General features: G+C 40.9%; 1 protein-coding gene across 1 annotated transcript; it reads left to right on the top strand.

Moving 5' to 3' along the window:
* Positions 1-4498: 4498 nt before the first annotated feature.
* Positions 4499-17723, top strand: pargl (poly (ADP-ribose) glycohydrolase, like). Its single transcript, XM_085792361.1, has 15 exons — positions 4499-4671; positions 5807-5929; positions 8302-8391; positions 8477-8548; positions 8637-8723; positions 9603-9763; positions 10427-10506; positions 10598-10670; positions 11592-11667; positions 11752-11899; positions 12818-12896; positions 12994-13102; positions 13918-14011; positions 14307-14435; positions 16798-17723. Exons 2-15 carry the CDS (start codon positions 5831-5833, stop codon positions 16911-16913), a joined length of 1413 nt encoding a protein of 470 aa, XP_085648487.1. The 5' UTR covers positions 4499-4671; positions 5807-5830; the 3' UTR covers positions 16914-17723.
* The last annotated feature ends 1922 nt before the right edge of the window (positions 17724-19645 follow it).

Here is a 19645-nt window from a genome sequence, read left to right as displayed (position 1 = left end):
ATCTGAAGGGGGTCCCCAATTTATTTCTTGAAAATTTACCACTTTTTTCTGGAAGTTTTTTTTTCTTTTTTTTTTTACCACTTTTTCTAGATCTTTTTTTTACTTTCTTATTTTGAACATTTTTTATGAGAAATTTTACCACTTTTTTCTAGAATTTTTTTTTTTAAATTTTACCACTTTTTCTAGATCTTTTTTTTTACTTTCTTATTTTGAACATTTTTTTTATGAGAAATTTTACCACTTTTTTCTAGAAGTTTTTTTTCTTTAATTTTACCACTTTTTCTAGATTTTTTAAAAAACTTTTTTGTTTTAGAAATTTTACCACTTTTTTCTAGAAAATTTTTACTTTTTTATTTTTATTTTGAACATTTTTTACGAGAAATTTTACAAGTAAATTTTTATTTATTTATTTTTGAGAATTTTTACCACTTCTTCCTAGAAATGTTTAAATGTTTTTGGAGAAATTGGACCACTTTTTTCTAGAAGTTTTTTTTTTTTAATTTTACCACTTTTTCTAGATTTTATTTTAAACTTTTTTGTTTTAGAAATTTTACCACTTTTTTCTCGAAAATTTTTACTTTTGTATTTTTATTTTGAACATTTTTTACGAGAAATTTTACCACTTTTTTAAAGAAAATTTGTATTTATTTTTATTTTTTACTTTTTTTTTAGAATTTTTACCACTTCTTCCTAGAAATGTTTAAATGTTTTTGGAGAAATTGGACCACTTTTTTCCAGAAATTTCTCTATAATATTTCCAAAAAGTCACGCCATTGGCCCTAATTTAAATTTATAAAAAAGTAATGTTCCTCAGTCTCAGAACAAATATTTGTGTATTTCTGGTGTTTACTTCTACTTCTACACACACACACACACACACACACACACACATGACTGTCATCACAGTAACACATGATGGTGTCGCCCTGCAGCTACACTGACTCCTCCTCCTTCTCCTCCTCCTACTTCTCCTCCTTCTTGTCTTTCTCTACTTCTTCTTCCCTTTCCTCCACCTCCTTCTCTTTTTCCTCTTCCTCCTTCTTCTCCTCCTCCTCCTCTTTTTCCTCCCACTTCTCCCCCCCTCCTCTTCTTCCTCCTTTTTCTCTTCCTCTTCCTCCTCTTCTTCCTCCTTTCCCTCCTCTTCTATTCCCTCCTTCTCTTCTCCTCTTCCTACTCTTCTTCCTCCTTCCCCTCTTCCTTTTCCTCCTCCTTCTCTTTCCTCTTCCTATACTCTTCTTCCTCCCCCCTCCTCCCTCTCCTCCTCCTTCTTCCTCTTCCTCCTGCTGGTAGTGGATCTTTTCACCACTGATTGATTCACTAATCGTCTCTCTGATTAACTGATTGATCGTCCACAGAGTTTTTGCTGCTTCATTGAAGAAAAGAGATGAAACTCTCCCTGCTGCTTTGATCCAGCAGCTGCAGAGACAGGTGCACTGCAAAAACCTATACTCTTACCAAGAATATTTGTCTCATTTCTAGTCAAAACAAATCTCATTCTACTTAAAATAAGACTCATCACATTAAAAGCAGCTTGTTTTTAGACACTTTTTACTTCTTTCAAGCAGATGTTCACTTGAAATAAGTAGAAAAATCTGATAGTGGAGCAAGTTTTTCTTTCTTATTACAAGCACAAAAAACTTGCTTTCACTGGCAGATTTTTCTACTTATTTCAAGTGAAAATTAGTTTGAAACAAGTGAAAATGATCTAAAAACAAGTTAATTTTTAGGTGATGAGTCTTATTTTAAGTGGAAAGAGATTAGTTTTGACTAGAAATGAGACATTTTGACAAGAAATAAGACAAATATTCTTGGAGAGATGTAGAGTTTTTGCAGTGCATGGTGACATCATCACAGAGACAGGTGGTGACATCATCACATCTCTGACATCTGGACACAGCTGGACTGGAGCCACTTACTATAAGTACAAGTACTGTAGCTACTGCAGTATTTTCATTTAGATGTACACAGTCCTGTACTTCAACCAGCAGAAACACAGAGGAGAGGAAGTAAAACACAGTAGCCTACTTGAGTATAATAATTAATAGTAGTAATAGTAGCAAATACCATCAGTAGTTGTATAGTAGTATTATTGGTATCAATAGTAGTATCAGCAGCAGCAGTAGTAGTAGTAGTAGTAGTAGTAGTAGTAGTACTATATCAGTATTATTATAAACCAGTAGTTGACTCAGTGACTTGGTCTCTGGCGCCACCTGCTGGTCACTGAGGTGAACTGAGTCTGCTGCTGCTCTGTCACTGCACAAGATTAAAATAATAATAACCATCATTATTATTATAGAATCAAATATATTATTAATGTTTAATAAAATAATTCTGATTTGTAGTCATATTATAATTTAATTGACCATTAAACAATAATGTATTTATAATAAAAAGAGTCTTTGACCGTAGAGAACAACTCTCAGTCTGAGTGAGAATGAGTTCATTTAGACCAAATGTCCTTCAGATTAACTCTAGTTGAACTTTATCATTCATATTTTAGATTTTCATCATTAGATTTTTAAAAAAGGATGTTTACATGGAACCGGAAGTGACATCATAATAAAAGAAAAGCGTGTTAAAAAACGTGATAAAGTTTTATAAAGTTATAAATGAACTCAGTTTAACGGTGATTATTGATTATTATTGTGATTATGAAGGTGATTATTGAAGAAAAGGAAAAATAAAAATAAAAAATAAAGTAAATCCGCCTCCTTTGTGTTTATGACTTTTTTTTCTGCTTCACTTTCGTTTTCGCCTCAAACAGAAACTAAACTTCACGTTGTTTGGTCGTTGTCGGCCGTGTGTGTTTCTGGGGCTCGAACCTGCTGTGACGGTGTAGCTACAAACCCCGTTAAACGTCCAACAGCTCGTGGCCAGGTGAGCGGACAGGTGAGTCGGTGTGTTGTGTTGGTGTGTTGTGTTGTTGTGTAGTGTGTGTGTGTCGGTTCATGTGGAGGATCAGATTCACCTGCAGCTGATCGATAATAATAATAATCTGTGTTTTTATAGCCTAATGTTAATCTGAATCTGTTAAAACATCTGGATTAATGACGTCACAGCTGCTGTTTTATTCACAAACTTAAACTTTATTTATTCAGGTCACAGCTACCGGAAGTAGATGTGAATATAACAACGTCATTGGGCTTTTATTGTGAAAGATTCGCAGGAAACACTAAAATCTGAAGTAGCCTATTTATCATGCAGGATGTTTGTAACTTTACTTTGAAGGGTCAAAGTAAAGTTACAGACTGTTTGTTATTTTAGAATAGGCTGTATTTATACACACACACACACACACACACACACACACACACACACACACACACACACCACTGCAAAATGTTCACTTTCTCTGGTTTTTACTATTTATAAGTTTGTGTTTGAGTAGTTTGTTTTATTCTATTAAAGGGATAGTTCAACATTGTGTCAAACTGGCCCATCACCATAATCCCTATAGTCATAGCAGTAGGTTTGTTACCTTTAATTGTCGGTGCAAGCTGTTTTCAGAACGGTGGAGCAGAGCCGTGAGCTGCTCCAATGAAATTCATGTAAAACCGCTGATGCGTGTTGCCTTCAGGGACAGTTTTTCATCAACAGTCTCTGTATTTCCCTCTAAAACAACTCTGTGTGGTAACGTTGTGTTATTATCTCATAGCGTGGTGAATGTGCAGCTCACAACTTGTCCACCAGAGCGTTGTGGAGTTGTTGGATTGTGTATTTGATGAGTTTGATGATGAGGGAAACCAAGAAATCCCATAATGAGCCTCCGTAGCGTAGCTCTGAGCAGCTCACGGCTCTGCTCCGCCGTTCTAAAAACAGCTTGCACCGACAATTAAAGGTACACAACACAACATGAATATTTTAACTTAGGAAGAGTTTATAAATCAGTTTAACGAGTGTCGTAGCTTCATGTAGAGATGCTTTTTAAGAAACATTAGTGAACGTCGTCGTCCCTTTGTTTTTCCCGAGCTGTATAAGATATATAGCCTATTTGTCATTGACATTTTTAGTGTTTTGTATTTGCCAACTTTTATTTTTATTTATTGTGTCACTTTCACCTCTTCTCCTCCTCCTCCTCCTCCTCCTGCAGACATGTCTAACCACCGTAACAACAGCTCTCAGATGAACGATATCCTTCATCCAGATGACGACAAACATGACAGCAGCTTCTCCTCCTCCTCTTTCTCCTCCTCCTCCTCCTCCTCTGGACCGTCCTGTGCTGGAGGAGCAGGAGGAGCGAGGGAGAAGGAGGAGAAGGAGAGGAGAGAGGAGTGGGAGAGAAAGGAGAAGGAGATGGAGAGGGAGAGAGAGAAGGAGATGAAGAGGAGGGAGGAGTGGGAAAGGGAGAAGGAGATGGAGAGGGAGAAAGAGAAAGAGAAGGAGATGAAGAGGAGGGAGGAGTGGGAAAGGGAGAAGGAGAAAGAGAAGGAGAGGGTGGAGAGGGAGAAGGAGGAAAAAGTGGGGGAGAAGGAGAGGGCGCAGAGGGAGAGAAAGTGGAAGGAGGAGAAGGAGAAAGAGGAGAGGGAGGAGAGGGAGAAGGAGAGGAAGAGGAGGGAGGAGAAGGGGGAGGGATCTTCCTCATCATGTTGTTCTCAGAGCGACCTGAGGACTCGGAGTCAAACCAACCTGAAGGAGCTGAGCTTCAATGACTCACACACCGTCCTCATAGACGTAAGACTCAATACTCAGCTTCATTATAATAATAATAATAATAATAATGATAAAAACTGTGTAAGAAAAAAGAAGAAATGAAGTGTCTGGCAGCAGTGGCGTCAATTCAGCCAAAGCTAAGGTATGGCAAGGCTTAACTACAGTATCAATCAATATGCCCAGTAATCATCACAAAAGTCTGCTATGTAGCTTCTCTGTGTGGTTCGGAAAATTTGAACTTTTTCAAATGCAGTCTCATAATTCATCCCGCTAACGCAACTATGGACACAAACACAAACACAGCACAAACTACGTAGGCTACGTGTTGATCAATTCAGTCAAATGCACCTTTACTCATCCGTTTTCAGCACCATGGGTAGCAAGCGGCAGGGTTAGAGAGCAGTAATAGCCTTTCTGACAAACGCAATTTCACTCATTCTGTTCACTTCATTCACTGTGTAATTGCAACAATATCATGTGAACATATCAGGTAAACTTAAAACGGTTTAAGTCCAAATGCAAAGAGGAGAGGGAGGGAGGGAAAAGAAGAGAGTAAGTAAGAGAGAGAGAAATCATATTTCCCTTAAACAGATTTAGAAGAGCTACATTGGACCCATCACCTGCCTTTTTTTTTTTTTTGATGAAAAATGATTCCAAAGTTCACTGCTTCCTTTTCATTTTACGTTGTTGTTCTGGTAGTTCTACATATTCAAACACATACTCAGCAAGACAAATCGCGCTAATAACAATAATGAAACCAGCTCTGACCTCCGTCGTCTCGTCAGGGGGGGGGGGGGGGGGCTGGGAGATACCACATTTCAAGACATGGAGGGGGGATACAAGTGTGGGGAAAGATAATACCTAGAGCAATCGATTGTGTTGTTCTGATTTTCATTTGTAGTTAATTTATATGTATTAAATAATAGAATAATCAATACAAATTGACACAGAGTAATTCCATACATTTATTTAAAAAAAAGGAACATTTACATTTTCCCCTGGAGCCATGGTCTGGCAGCATCAAACATTTTAAACCAATGTCTAGTTAAAGGTCCTGACAGCGACATAAAACACAGTCAGACCAAACACTGAGAAGAGAACCAGAACTTTTCACTACATTTCAAACAGGAAGTTGAACTCTTGTCTCTTCTCTCAGGTGAAGGCCTTCAACCACAAGAAGATGATCCTCCCTCAGATAGGCCGAGACCTCTGGCAAAGTGACTTCGTGAAGTTGCCGACGTCACAGAGAAATCACATGACGAAGAGCGGAACGTTCACGGTTCGTCCACGTTTTCCACTTGTTGCACCTGCAAGACTTGATCTAGGAAAAGTTTGATTCAAACAAATATTTCCTTGGTCGATAGATAGCCAGACGCTGAGGAGAGAGTGTTTGTTAAAGGGATACAGCAACATTTTTTTTTTCGTGTCTTGCCTCACTCCCGAGTCCATGACCAGCAGATAGACACCATCCTTTCAACTGTGCGTGCAGTAACAAGGGAGATAGAGCCGTATTGCCGTAATTAGCTTAGCTCAAACACTGGAAGTGTATGGGTAGTGTTAGCCTGCCTCCACCTAAAGTCACTAAGTAGCTTAGCTCAAACACTGGAAGTGTATGGGTAGTGTTAGCCTGCCTCCACCTAAAGTCGCTAAGTAGCTTAGCTCAAACACTGGAAGTGTATGGGTAGTGTTAGCCTGCCTCCACCTAAAGTCGCTAATTAGCTTAGCTCAAACACTGGAAGTGTATAGGTAGTGTTAGCCTGCCTCCACCTGAAGTCGCTAATTAGCTTAGCTCAAACACTGGAAGTGTATGGGTAGTGTTAGCCTACCTCCACCTAAAGTCGCTAATTAGCTTAGCTCAAACACTGGAAGTGTATGGGTAGTGTTAGCCTGCCTCCACCTAAAGTCGCTAATTAGCTTAGCTCAAACACTGGAAGTGTATGGGTAGTGTTAGCCTGCCTCCACCTGAAGTCGCTAATTAGCTTAGCTCAACACTGGAAGTGTATGGGTAGTGTTAGCCTGCCTCCACCTGAAGTCGCTAATTAGCTTAGCTCAAACACTGGAAGTGTATGGGTAGTGTTTAGCCTGCCTCCACCTAAAGTCGCTAATTAGCTTAGCTCAAACACTGGAAGTGTATGGGTAGTGTTAGCCTGCCTCCACCTAAAGTCGCTAATTAGCTTAGCTCAAACACTGGAAGTGTATAGGTAGTGTTAGCCTGCCTCCACCTGAAGTCGCTAATTAGCTTAGCTCAAACACTGGAAGTGTATGGGTAGTGTTAGCCTGCCTCCACCTAAAGTCGCTAATTAGCTTAGCTCAAACACTGGAAGTGTATAGGTAGTGTTAGCCTGCCTCCACCTAAAGTCACTAATTAGCTTAGCTCAAACACTGGAAGTGTATGGGTAGTGTTAGCCTGCCTCCACCTGAAGTCGCTAATTAGCTTAGCTCAAACACTGGAAGTGTATGGGTAGTGTTAGCCTGCCTCCACCTGAAGTCGCTAATTAGCTTAGCTCAAACACTGGAAGTGTATGGGTAGTGTTAGCCTGCCTCCACCTAAAGTCGCTAATTAGCTTAGCTCAAACACTGGAAGTGTATGGGTAGTGTTAGCCTGCCTCCACCTAAAGTCGCTAATTAGCTTAGCTCAAACACTGGAAGTGTATAGGTAGTGTTAGCCTGCCTCCACCTGAAGTCGCTAATTAGCTTAGCTCAAACACTGGAAGTGTATGGGTAGTGTTAGCCTGCCTCCACCTAAAGTCGCTAATTAGCTTAGCTCAAACACTGGAAGTGTATAGGTAGTGTTAGCCTGCCTCCACCTAAAGTCGCTAATTAGCTTAGCTCAAACACTGGAAGTGTATGGGTAGTGTTAGCCTGCCTCCTACCCGAGTCAGAAGCTGGTTTCATTTTACCTCTAAACTCTGTAAATATATCACTTTATCCACATTTCAAACATGTTTAGGTGAGAAAGTAGCCGTTTAGATCAGCAGTGTGTCGTTAATTTGTCTAAATACCAGCTGTTTACTATTTTGTTGGGACGAATTCGGCGCTACTCAAGCTAGCCGTTGTGACCAACGCACTTCCGGTTACTTTCACAAAATAAAACACCTGTTGCCCTTTACATACAGAAAACCATGACGATAGAATTTGTGCTTTTACTTTGAAATAGGAAGCTAACCTACCCTCGATGTAGCTAGTTTGAACCAAAATAAAGCGTCTTTGCTTGAACCCTCCGTTTTGACCGATCTGGTCCCGTTAGCGGCATTTGACCGCTCAAGATGCCTTACCGGAGAGTTTTGTCAGCTCTGGGACGAAGATCGGCCCGCCGGTTTCCGTTTAGAGTTGCTGAAGAGTTTCTCTGATGACTTTAGGTGGAGGCAGGCTAACACTACCCATACACTTCCAGTGTTTGAGCTAAGCTAATTAGCGACTTTAGGTGGAGGCAGGCTAACACTACCTATACACTTCCAGTGTTTGAGCTAAGCTAATTACGGCGATACGGCTCTATCTCCCTTGTTACTGCACGCACAGTCGAAAGGATGGTGTCTATCTGCTGGTCATGGACTCGGGAGTGAGGCAAGACACGGAAAAAAAAAATGTTGGCGTATCCCTTTAAAGTTAAAAAAACATAGAGACATTGACCAACAGCTGCTCTGTCTGCAGGGAGCGGCCGAGGTGAGCAGGTGGGAGATGATCCAGAAGCAGCTGAAGAAGTTGGCCGGTAAGAAGGAAGTGAGCGTCAGCGACTTGGAGGTAATCGATCAGATTTATTATCAATTATGGATTGAACAAAAAATGAATGAAAACACAATAATAACGGAGATGCAACGATTTCCAGGACGCCATAATGAGGTACAACCCCAGGTACAAAGGGAAGTGGAAGTTCGAGGCCCTGGCCTCCTTCGTTCAGGTCCGTGTCCATGTATTCAGGTCATTGATTGATTGATCAGTGGTTGATTGGACGTCGATGATGATCAATAATCATGTTTTCTTCTCAGCGTGCCCCCAAAGAGGAAAACTACTACACCACACTGTTCCCAAAGATCGCTGCCCTCGCCCTGAAGCTGTCAGAGGAAGTGAGGAAGGTGAGAGGAAGATGATGATGATGATAGTGATGATGATTAGGGCTTTAAACGAGCAGGATTTATGTGGCCGGTAAGTGAATTTAAAGGGACAACGAGGAGTTTTAGAAAAGTAAAGTGTTTCCACACTACATTTATGAGCCTCCGCACCGTGAAATTCTTTGACCGACGCAAGACAGACTCATGTTTTCATTCATCAAGAATTAAAGTCAGAGGTTGGAAGACGATCACATACCGTCGTAGTTCCCACCATAAACGGAGATTCGGCGGCGTTATTCTCATGACTCGCCACGTATGTAATGTCTGTCTTGTATTGAAACCCCGAAATGAGAAATTGTTCCGAAAAAAATTAAATAAGTCTATATTTCAAGCTTGTTTTGTAGCGGAAGCTCCTCTTTCCGGTTCGTCAAATTTGGACAAACCGGGAAGAGGAGCTTCCGCTACAAAACAAGCTTGAAATATAGACTTATTTAATTTTTTTCGGGACAATTTCTCATGTTGGGGCTTCAATACAAGACGGACATTACATACGAGCAGCATGGAGGTATTTGGATGTTTTTTGGTGTGTCTTTTTGTTACGAAGACAGTTGGTATCCATTTGCAACCGTCATATGGACATGCACTGCTACGCCGAGACCCCCTGTAACTCAGAGAAGCCACGGAGGACTCTGAAACTTCTCCCAGCCCTTAGTCCACATGAGGGGGAGGAGATAATGAGTGTAATTTCATTTTTGGGTGAACTATCCCTTTAAGACATTATGGCCAATCTCACAAATGGCATAAAATGCTAAATACCGGCCGATCCGACATAGCCGATCAGATTGGCGGAAAGCCTAATGATGATGAAGGTGATGATGATGATGAAGGTGTCCGTGTGTCCAGGCCGTCCCTCTGCTGAGGCGAGGACAGACGAAGGCCATCACTCTGTCCCAGCTCCAGATCTCCTGTTTGCTGGCCAACGCCTTCTTCTGCACGTTCCCTCATCGCAACGCAACGGGGCACGGCTCAGAGTACCACGCCTACCCCACCATCAACTTCAACAGGTAACTACCGGTAACAACAGGTAACACCAGATGTCTGAACGTCTGTCAACTGACCTCACGCATTGAATCAAATTGTGAAATGGTCAAGTAAGCTGATAGGTGAGCCACAGCTGAACCCCTCTTCCCTGTATACCAGACAGTTACAGCGGATAGCCACGACCATTTTAAATGATAGTTTACACCCTTTGCACAGTGAATTCCAGTTTCTTCCCTCTGGACGGAGGTTGTCAGTCCCATACTGCAGAACAAAATGTTATAAAAACAGCTTTGTTCCAGCTGCAGTAACACTGGTAAACAAGCTGCAAAAGCTGCACAAGTCACTTTTCGGAGCATGATGTATCCCCTTTTTTTATCTCATTGCTTTTATGTATTCTTGACTTGGAGGAAATTTTGCTCTTGGTGTTTTTAATTCTTTTTTAGTTTCATGTTTTTTACTTCTTATATTTATTTCATGAACTGCAGCACTTTCTGTCGAGCCGAAGCTGTCTCTTGTTTTATGTGTAGGCTATGTGTTCTTTTTAAATGTCCTGTTTCTGATTTGATTGTTGTTTTCTGTTGCTTGTTTAACTCTCGACTGCAAAACTAGTTTACCCTCGGGTATCAATTAAGTAACCTGAACCTGAACCTGAACCTGAACCTGACCTCTGACCTCTGACCCTGCAGTCTGTTCTGGAAGTGGTCGGGCAGCACGAGGGAGAAGCTGAGGGCCATCATGCATTACTTCAACGTGGTCACAAATGAGAGTAAGTGACTGGCTGCTGTGGCCCCGCCCCCTCTCATGGCCCCGCCCCCTCCTGAAAACAAGTGACTGTTTTTTTTTTTTTATCTTTGCAGAGACCGCACCACACGGACTGGTGACGTTTAATAGACGTCACCTGAGAGACACAGACCTGCCAAACTGGAGAAGGTAACCTCTAACCTGATTGGCTAATGGCTGTGACTGACTGACTGATAAAGTTCAACTATTGGTTTGTTCGCAACTATGAAAACGAAACTATTCATAGCTGAAGCTATGAAAATCTAATAAATTAATTATTGGACTTTTTCAAACGTCTACTACTACAGCATATTTTCACCTAGAGACTCCATTTAAACTCTAAAATGTAGATACAAGTCTTGTATATTGGTGTATTAATCCATGTGTTGATAGGTTATATAGTTTTTGATCAATCACTGTTCAATGACCATGATCATTTTAAGAGAAATGTTGAGATTATAATGGGTGTGTATTGCGCGGAATGTTCGTGTCAGAGTGGGTGATATCATCGGTTAGAGTGGGAGGAGAGGACTGCTTTTGTCTGAAACTTTTCTCTTTCCACGTTGCTCACGGCCACAATTTACACTCTACACACATGATTTTTTCCACAGTTGTAGACAAACTTGTCCTCTCTGTAACAATGTGCTCAACAAAGCAGAGAGACTTACAGAATTTGAACTGTGATCCTCTCAGTGTGGCCAGGTCTCTCCCTGCTCCTCATTGACTCTAATACAAAGATTTTCTGAGAGAAGCAGAACGGACCCCTGTTTATAACTCGCAAGTGTCTCCAAAATATTTACTGTAGAAACACCAAAGTCATATCAAATCGTTCAGGAAGTCCTTACGACGACGACGGTCTGCTGCTTTTTCTGATAGGAGTTACCGTTTTGTCAGAATTAGCCCAAATGTGAGACCAGTGCAGAGGCAGAAAATCGCTCTTTTTCTCCACGTTTCTGTCTGTCTCTGGACTCAACAGGAAGTGTTTCTGGAGGACACCACACAGTGACGGACCAGGCTAAAGGCTAATGCTAAGCTAACTGTCCATATTGTTTGTTTGTTTGTCTGTTGAAGCTGTGCAGACAAACTGACGAAACTTCACGTGACGTCGCGCGGCAGCATCGAGAAGGAGGGAACAGGGATGTTACAGGTGAGAACTGAACCACGGCAACGACTCACAGCTGTTGATCCAGCTGTGGAGGGTTAATGTGTGTGTGTGTGTGTGTGTGTGCAGGTGGACTTTGCCTGCAACCGGATCGGCGGCGGCGTGCTGGGTTCTGGTCTGGTGCAGGAGGAGATCCTGTTCCTGATGAACCCGGAGCTGATCGTTTCCCGCCTTTTCACCGAGGAGCTGGGAGACACCGAGTGTCTGGTCATCACGGGTGAGGGATCAACAAATTCACCTCAGGCTGTATGTTTCTATCATTTTAGGTCTAACAGAAGGAATCTGAAGGTTTTCAGTTTAATGTCTCCTGTTTTGCGGTAGTTGTGTCTGTCCCCGCGTCGCCACGGCAACGATGAATGAATGGGAGCGGATTGAAGTTCTGCTGCTTAGGCTGTTTCCATCCCTCAAAGCCACAGACAGCGTCAGATGGAGACTCAAACATGCACCCAGAAGTTTATTTACTTCAACAAGTCGACATCTAGATCTAATTCAAAGTCTGGCGGAGTCGAGACCCAAGTTGACGCTCGGTGTGTTCAGGTGCAGTGGGAAGCTCCCGTTTGTGTCGTAATCACAGGAATATCAACTCTTGACTTGCTTCAAGTAAAAAAAACTTCTCGGCGCATGTTTGAGTCTCCATCTGACGCTGTTGGTGGAAAAAAATGTACACTTGAAGCAAGTCAAGAGTTGATATTCCTGTGTTTATGACACAAACGGGAGCTTCCCACTGCACCTGAACACACCGAGCGTCAACTTGGGTCTCGACTCCGCCAGACTTTGAATTAGATCTAGTTTTACAAACATGTCGGCTTGTTGAAGTAAATAAACTTCTGGCTGCATGTTTGAGTCTCCATCTGACGCTGTCTGTGGCTTTGAGGGATGGAAACAGCCTAAGCAGCAGAACTTCAATCCGCTCCCATTCATCGTTGCCGTGGCGACGCGGGGACAGACACACCTACCACAAAATAGGAGACATTAAACTGAAAACCTTCAGATTCCTTCTTTTAGACCTAAAATGTTAGAAACATACAGCCTGATGTGAATTTGCCCGGAATTGTCCTTTAATCAATAAAGCAACAGTCAGAGGTGTTTTCATTGAAATAATACGACGGTTCTTCTGTTTGTTTCTCTGTCTCAGGTTCTCAGCAGTTCAGCGTTTACTCCGGCTACGGTGACACCTTCGAGTGGGCGGGGCCTTTTGATGATCCACCAATCAGGTACGAGCTGCTGCTGATTTATTAACCCCTTCAGACCTGGATGTTAGTTTAGTTTAGTTTTTTTTTTTAATTCCCAGCTGCGATCTTTTCTCCACAGGGACGAGTGGCTGCGCAGGAAAAGACAGATTTTAGCCATCGATGCTCTGAACTTCAATCACCGCCGAGAGCAGTACAGCATGGAGAAAATCAAACGCGAGCTGAACAAGGTGAGTTTGTTTGGTTTTTAAATTATTATTAAGGCCACGTGGCAAACGCACTGAGACACTGTTGTTGTTATTGTGTTTTTTCTTCTCATTATTCCTCTTCCGTACCAAATATCCATTCAGAACTCCTAGGACGAGTTTGACTCAAAACAGTTGTAGGATTATATATCAAAATGTGCCATTCGATCGGGATCGCTGTGCTGGTACTTCTCTCTACAGAATATGATTTTTTCCAAAAGAATGCAAGAAAAACTGTGAGAAATATCTCATAGAGAATGAATGGGATGAGGTCAGAAAACAAACAATTTATTGGACTTTTTCAAACGTCTACTACTCCAGCATACTTTCACCTAGAGACTCCATTTAAACTATAAAATGTAGACACAAGTCTTGTCTATTGGTGTGGTAATCCATGTTTTGATAGGTCATATAGTTTTTGATCAATCACTGTTCAATGACCATGATCGTTTTGGGGGAAATGTTGAGATTATAGTGGGTGTGTATTGCGCTGAATGTTCGTGTCAGAGTGGTGAGAGAAGTTGTCTGAAATTGTCTGAAACGTTCTCTTTCGACGCTGCTCACGGACACAATTTACACTCTACACACATGATTTTTTTCCACAGTTGTAGACAAACTTGTCGTCTCTCTAACAATGTGCTCAACAAAGCAGAGAGACTTACAGAATTCAAACTGTGAGCCTCTCTGTGCGGCCAGGTCTCTCTCTGCTCCTCATTGACTCTAATACAAAGATTTTCTGAGACAAGCAGAAAAACACATGGTGTGCGTCCTTTTTACGTGATTTCCTTGTGTCCCTGAAGGCGTACTGTGGATTCCTGGGGAGGGACGGCGACCCGGACATCGCCACGGGGAAGTGGGGCTGCGGCGCCTTTAAAGGAGACCCACAACTGAAAGGTTTCTCTTAATAAATACAAACTGTAAAAAATAATGTTGTTAGAAAAATTAATTTAATTTGTGCATTTGTGTATTTATCTATCTATTTCCACATTTATCCTTGTATTTTTTTCTTATTTTCTACACTTCTGCTTCTATTTATTTACATATGTCAGTGTTTCTATGCTAATCAGATGGGCGGCCTAATTACCATAATGTAGAAATGGCTAAATAAATCTTTAAATGAATTTACATTTATTTATTTATTTAAGTCATTATTTGAGGAGCTGATTTGTTTCTCGTTGTGTCGTTGCAGCTCTGATTCAGCTGATGGCGGCGGCGGCGGCCAAAAGGGGCGTGGCCTTCTTCACCTTCGGCGACGAGCTGCTGAAGGAGCAGCTGGAGCAGATCTACCACCTGCTGGTCACCGAGGGAACCACCGTCGGTCAGTCCGCGTCACGTTGTCATAGTAACTCCACCACGTCTCCCCCACCCAGCGTTCGTTTTGTCGTTAAAGGACAATTCCAGGCGAATTCAACTCGGGGGTGTATTTTCATATCATTTTAGGTCTAACAGAAGGAATCTGAAGGTTTTCAGTTTAATGTCTCCTGTTTTGCGGTAGTTGTGTCTGTCCCCGCGTCGCCACGGCAACGATGAATGGGAGTGGATGTAAGTTCTGCTGTTTAGGCTGTTTCCATCCCTCAAAGCCACAGACAGCGTCAGATGGAGACTCAAACATGCAGCCAGAAGTTTATTTACTTCAACAAGCCGACATGTTTGTAAAACTAGATCTAATTCAAAGTCTCCCGGAGTCGAGACCCAAGTTGACGCTCGGTGTGTTCAGGTGCAGTGGGAAGCTCCCGTTTGTGTCATAAACACAGGAATATCAACTCTTTACTTGCTTCAAGTAAATAAACTTCTGGCTGCATGTTTGAGTCTCCATCTGGCGCTGTCTGTGGAAAAAAATGTACACTTGAAGCAAGTAAAGAGTTGATATTCCTGTGTTTCTGACACAAACGGTAGCTTTTCCCACTGCTCCTGAATACACCAGCACTGCAACTGGGTCTCGCGCGAGACTCCGGGAGACTTTGAATTAGATCTAGTTTTACAAACATGTCGGCTTGTTGAAGTGAATAAACTTCTGGGTGCATGTTTGAGTCTCCATCTGACGCTGTCTGTGGCTTTGAGGGATGGAAACAGCCTAAACAGCAGAACTTACATCCACTCCCATTCATCGCTGCCGTGGCGACGCGGGGACAGACACAACTACCGCAAAACAGGAGACATTAAACTGAACATCTTCAGATTCCTTCTGTTAGACCTAAAATGATATGAAAATACACCCCCGAGTTGAATTCGCCTGGAATTGTCCTTTAATCTGTCAAACCACTGCTTTCATTTCATTTCATTTCGATTTATTTCATTTATGGTTTACATTCTCACATGGTTGCACATATTTACATAATGTAGCTACACATTGTCACCATGAATGAAAAGGAGCAGGATGAAGAAAACTTCTAGTACCTGCCCCTTTCTATAGTTATAATTACATTGGCTTACTATCAACACCAATATTATTCTCTGTTTCAAAATATTAAGAATGATGAAACATAATGACAAGAAAGCAAACAAAATAACGGTAGACACCACTCGTCTATCTATCTTTTCTTTTTTCCCCTTCTTTTTCTCTTTTTCCTTCTTCTTTTTTGTAGATGCTTATCTTTTCTTTTTTAAACATTTTCTTAAACTGAGACATACTTGTACAACTTTTCAGCTCCTTGCTTTGCAGGGCCGTTGTATAGGGGAGAAAGGTGATGATAATTCTAGGGGTCCAGCGCCCAGTGGGGCCCATAAAAAACCCCAGTAGTCTAATCTTTGTATGACTGATTTATTCTGCCTAAGACCCTGACTAATACTCATAGTACACTGTAAAAACTCTACATCTTTCCAAGAATTTTTGTCTTATTTCTTGTCCAAATGTCTCATTTCTAGTCTAAACTAATCTCTTTCCACTTAAAATAAGACTCATAACCTAAAAATTTACTTGTTTTTAGATCATTTTCACTTGTTTCAAACAAATTTTCACTTGAAATAAGTAGAGAAATCTGCCAGTGAAAGTAAGTTTTTTGTGCTTGTAATAAGGAAGAAAAATGTGTTCCACTATCAAATTTTTTCTACTTATTTCAAGTGAAAATCTGCTTGAAAGAAGTAAAAAGTGTCTAAAAACAAGCTACTTTTAATATGATGTGTCTTATTTTAAGTATAATGAGATTTGTTTTGACTAGAAATGACATTTTGACTAGAAATAAGACAAATATTCTTGGTAAGATACTTGAGTTTTTGCAGTGTAATGCTGCATTAGCATCAAAACAAAGAAGGCTAAATAAAAAATGATAATACATACGTAGTCTAAGAAAAAAAAAACTGGAAAAGTTAGGGGGAGGGGCCCACTTTAGTATTCTTTAAGGGGGCCCAGAATTCCTAGCAACGGCCCTGTTGCTTTGTGGATGCCATACTTGTACACCTGCAACAGAAATACACATTTGTTTTAAGCTTAGCCTTGCAAATGAATGTTTAAAATCAAGCTTCAGTCTGTTTTATCCTCTTCCTCCAATTTAAACAAGCTTTGTAAATGTTCTGGTAACGATCTGTTCTTTGCTTTAAACATTATTTTTAGGGTCTGTAATTCTATTATATCGGCCATTTTCAACAAACCTGCAGAAATAAAACATCTCTATTAGGTAGATGATAATAGATCTCTATTACCTGCCCTGTGGATAACTCTGAACATGATAACGCTTTCACAGACAAGCTGTTCCGTCTCCTTGACGACTACTGTGGCGTCCGTCGCCGTGACGCCGTCTCGCCCGTGGAGCTGTTCGAGTTCATCAATAAGTCTCTGCCCAGGAGGAGTCAACTGTAAAGGACTCGTCTGAAGTTACACCGAGGAAGAGAAGGTGTTTATTATGGGATGTCGGAAAATTCAGTTAGAATTAATGTGTTTTGACGAATCAGTTCATTTCTTCTCGTTTGAGACAGAAAATATGTTGCATGTTTTTATTTAGTGCGTTTGTGTTAAAACATGTTTAATGTTAAATATAAATGTTAAACATTAAAAAACTAAATTAAATGTTAAATGTTGAATCTAAATTATAAATTCAGAAGCTAAATGTGAGGGAAGTGACTAATATTCACAATAGGCTATATATTGAGACTAAATTTTTTCACTTGGTGCCCTGAAGTTGTCGTCTGTTATTTTATTCTGTAAAGATGATTGATATCGTATAGATATTATTGATTATTGATCAAGGAAGTCGAGGGGCGAATCATCAGAGGGAACGGTTTTAATTTTTGTTTTGAGCCTTTAAAGAAAATGATCAAAATCAACAGTGTGATTATTTAAATATCGTTCAGTTCAGCTAAAACAACTCTGTCTCATAACGTTCTGTAACAAAATGTTGAACTATCCCTTTAAGGTTTAAGTTTGTTGTAAAGACGTCACACTGTGACATCATCACTGTGCTGCTGCAGGTAACTCACCTGAGTGTTCGTGACAGAAACACCAGAGTTGATTCAACAGTGTCATCAGGTTCAAATGAAGTCGTCAAATGCTGTACAAAAAAAACACAAAAAAACCATCCCATAATAACAGTGTTTGATGTTTCCGAAGTTTATAAGTGACTTTGTTTTTATGCACAAAATGAATCTGAAATACTTTTAATAAATTCTGTTTATTCACAATATCAGAAACGTGTCTGAATGATTATTTTTATTCTGTTTATTATTATTATAATAATATTATCATCATCACTGAAGCTCATTTTAAAAGTGAAACATGAAATAAAACATTCACTAACACAGACATGATACAAACATGTTTAGATGGTCAAATGCCGCTAACGGGACGAGATCGGTCAAAACGGAGGGTTCAAGCAAAGACGCTTTATTTTGGTTCAAGCTAGCTACATCGAGGGTAGGTTAGCTTCCTGTTTCAAAGTAAAAGCACAAATTCTATCGTCATGGTTTTCTGTATGTAAAGGGCAACGGGTGTTTTATTTTGTTAAAGTAACCGGAAGTGCGTTGGTCACAACAGCTAGCTTGAGTAGCGCCGAATTCGTCCCAACAAAATTGTAAACAGCTGGTATTTAGACAAATTAACGACACACTGCTGATCTAAACGGCTACTTTCTCACCTAAACATGTTTGAAATGTGGATAAAGTGATATATTTACAGAGTTTAGAGCTAAAATGAAATCAGCTGGGAGGCAGGCTAACACTACCCATACACTTCCAGTGTTTGAGCTAAGCTAATTAGCGACTTTAGGTAGGAGGCAGGCTAACACTACCCATACACTTCCGGCGTTTGAGCTAAGCTAATTAGCGACTTTAGGTAGGAGGCAGGCTAACACTACCTATACACTTCCGGCGTTTGAGCTAAGCTAATTAGCGACTTTAGGTAGGAGGCAGGCTAACACTACCCATACACTTCCGGCGTTTGAGCTAAGCTAATTAGCGACTTTAGGTAGGAGGCAGGCTAACACTACCTATACACTTCCGGCGCTTGAGCTAAGCTAATTAGCGACTTTAGGTGGAGGCAGGCTAACACTACCTATACACTTCCAGCGCTTGAGCTAAGCTAATTAGCGACTGTAGGTGGAGGCAGGCTAACACTACCTATACACTTCCAGCGCTTGAGCTAAGCTAATTAGCGACTGTAGGTGGAGGCAGGCTAACACTACCTATACACTTCCAGCGTTTGAGCTAAGCTAATTAGCGACTTTAGGTGGAGTCAGGCTAACACTACCTATACACTTCCAGCGTTTGAGCTAAGCTAATTAGCGACTTTAGGTGGAGGCAGGCTAACACTACCTATACACTTCCAGCGTTTGAGCTAAGCTAATTAGCGACTTTAGGTGGAGGCAGGCTAACACTACCTATACACTTCCAGTGTTTGAGCTAAGCTAATTAGCGACTTTAGGTAGGAGGCAGGCTAACACTACCCATACACTTCCAGTGTTTGAGCTAAGCTAATTAGTGACTTTAGGTGGAGGCAGGCTAACACTACCCATACACTTCCAGTGTTTGAGCTAAGCTAATTACGGCGATACGGCTCTATCTCCATGGTTACTGCACGCACAGTCGAAAGGATGGTGTCTATCTGCTGCTCATGGACCCGGGAGTGAGGCAAGACATGAATAAAAACATGTTGGCGTATCCCTTTAACAACCTTTAATTTAAAGTTCATTGTCAGTGAAGAAACTGGACCTTTATTAATGTTTCCAGGAAAGTAATAAAACTAATAATGTTTTAGTGACTAAATTAGTGTCTCATCAACTTCTCTGGACTTTTATTCCATCAGTCTGGAGACTCAGAAACTCGTTTACTTTGCATTTACAGATTTATTGATGTTAATTAACTGGAGTTCAGTTCTGAATCTAAGAGTCAACACTCAGGGCCGCTCAGTTCAGGAAGAATCTTTATTTGTTGAAAACAATAAAACATACGTCGCTATATGAAAATAAATACATCCTTCAATTCTGTCTTCACATTCTGTCAATCAACAGCAACACCACAGCTGCTGCTTTGGCTTCGCTATTAGTAGAATGAAACTTTAATTTCAAGTCGTCTGATACATTTGGCACAAACAGAGACGAG

Source organism: Trachurus japonicus, chromosome 12 (genome assembly GCF_045865225.1).
Source record: "Trachurus japonicus isolate A0001 chromosome 12, Traja_1.0".
Lineage (NCBI taxonomy): Eukaryota > Metazoa > Chordata > Actinopteri > Carangiformes > Carangidae > Trachurus > Trachurus japonicus.
This window is presented reverse-complemented; position numbering and strand designations above follow the sequence as displayed.

What these genes read in the sequence shown, in the direction of transcription:
- pargl (XM_085792361.1), top strand. Translation starts at nt 5,831, where the DNA reads ATGATCCTCCCTCAGATAGGCCGAGACCTCTGGCAAAGTGACTTCGTG. An exon ending in AGGGAACAGGGATGTTACAG is followed by an intron (nt 11,668 to 11,751) that starts GTGAGAACTGAA and finishes GTGTGTGTGCAG; the next exon opens with GTGGACTTTGCCTGCAACCG. An exon ending in TCAAACGCGAGCTGAACAAG is followed by an intron (nt 13,103 to 13,917) that starts GTGAGTTTGTTT and finishes GTGTCCCTGAAG; the next exon opens with GCGTACTGTGGATTCCTGGG.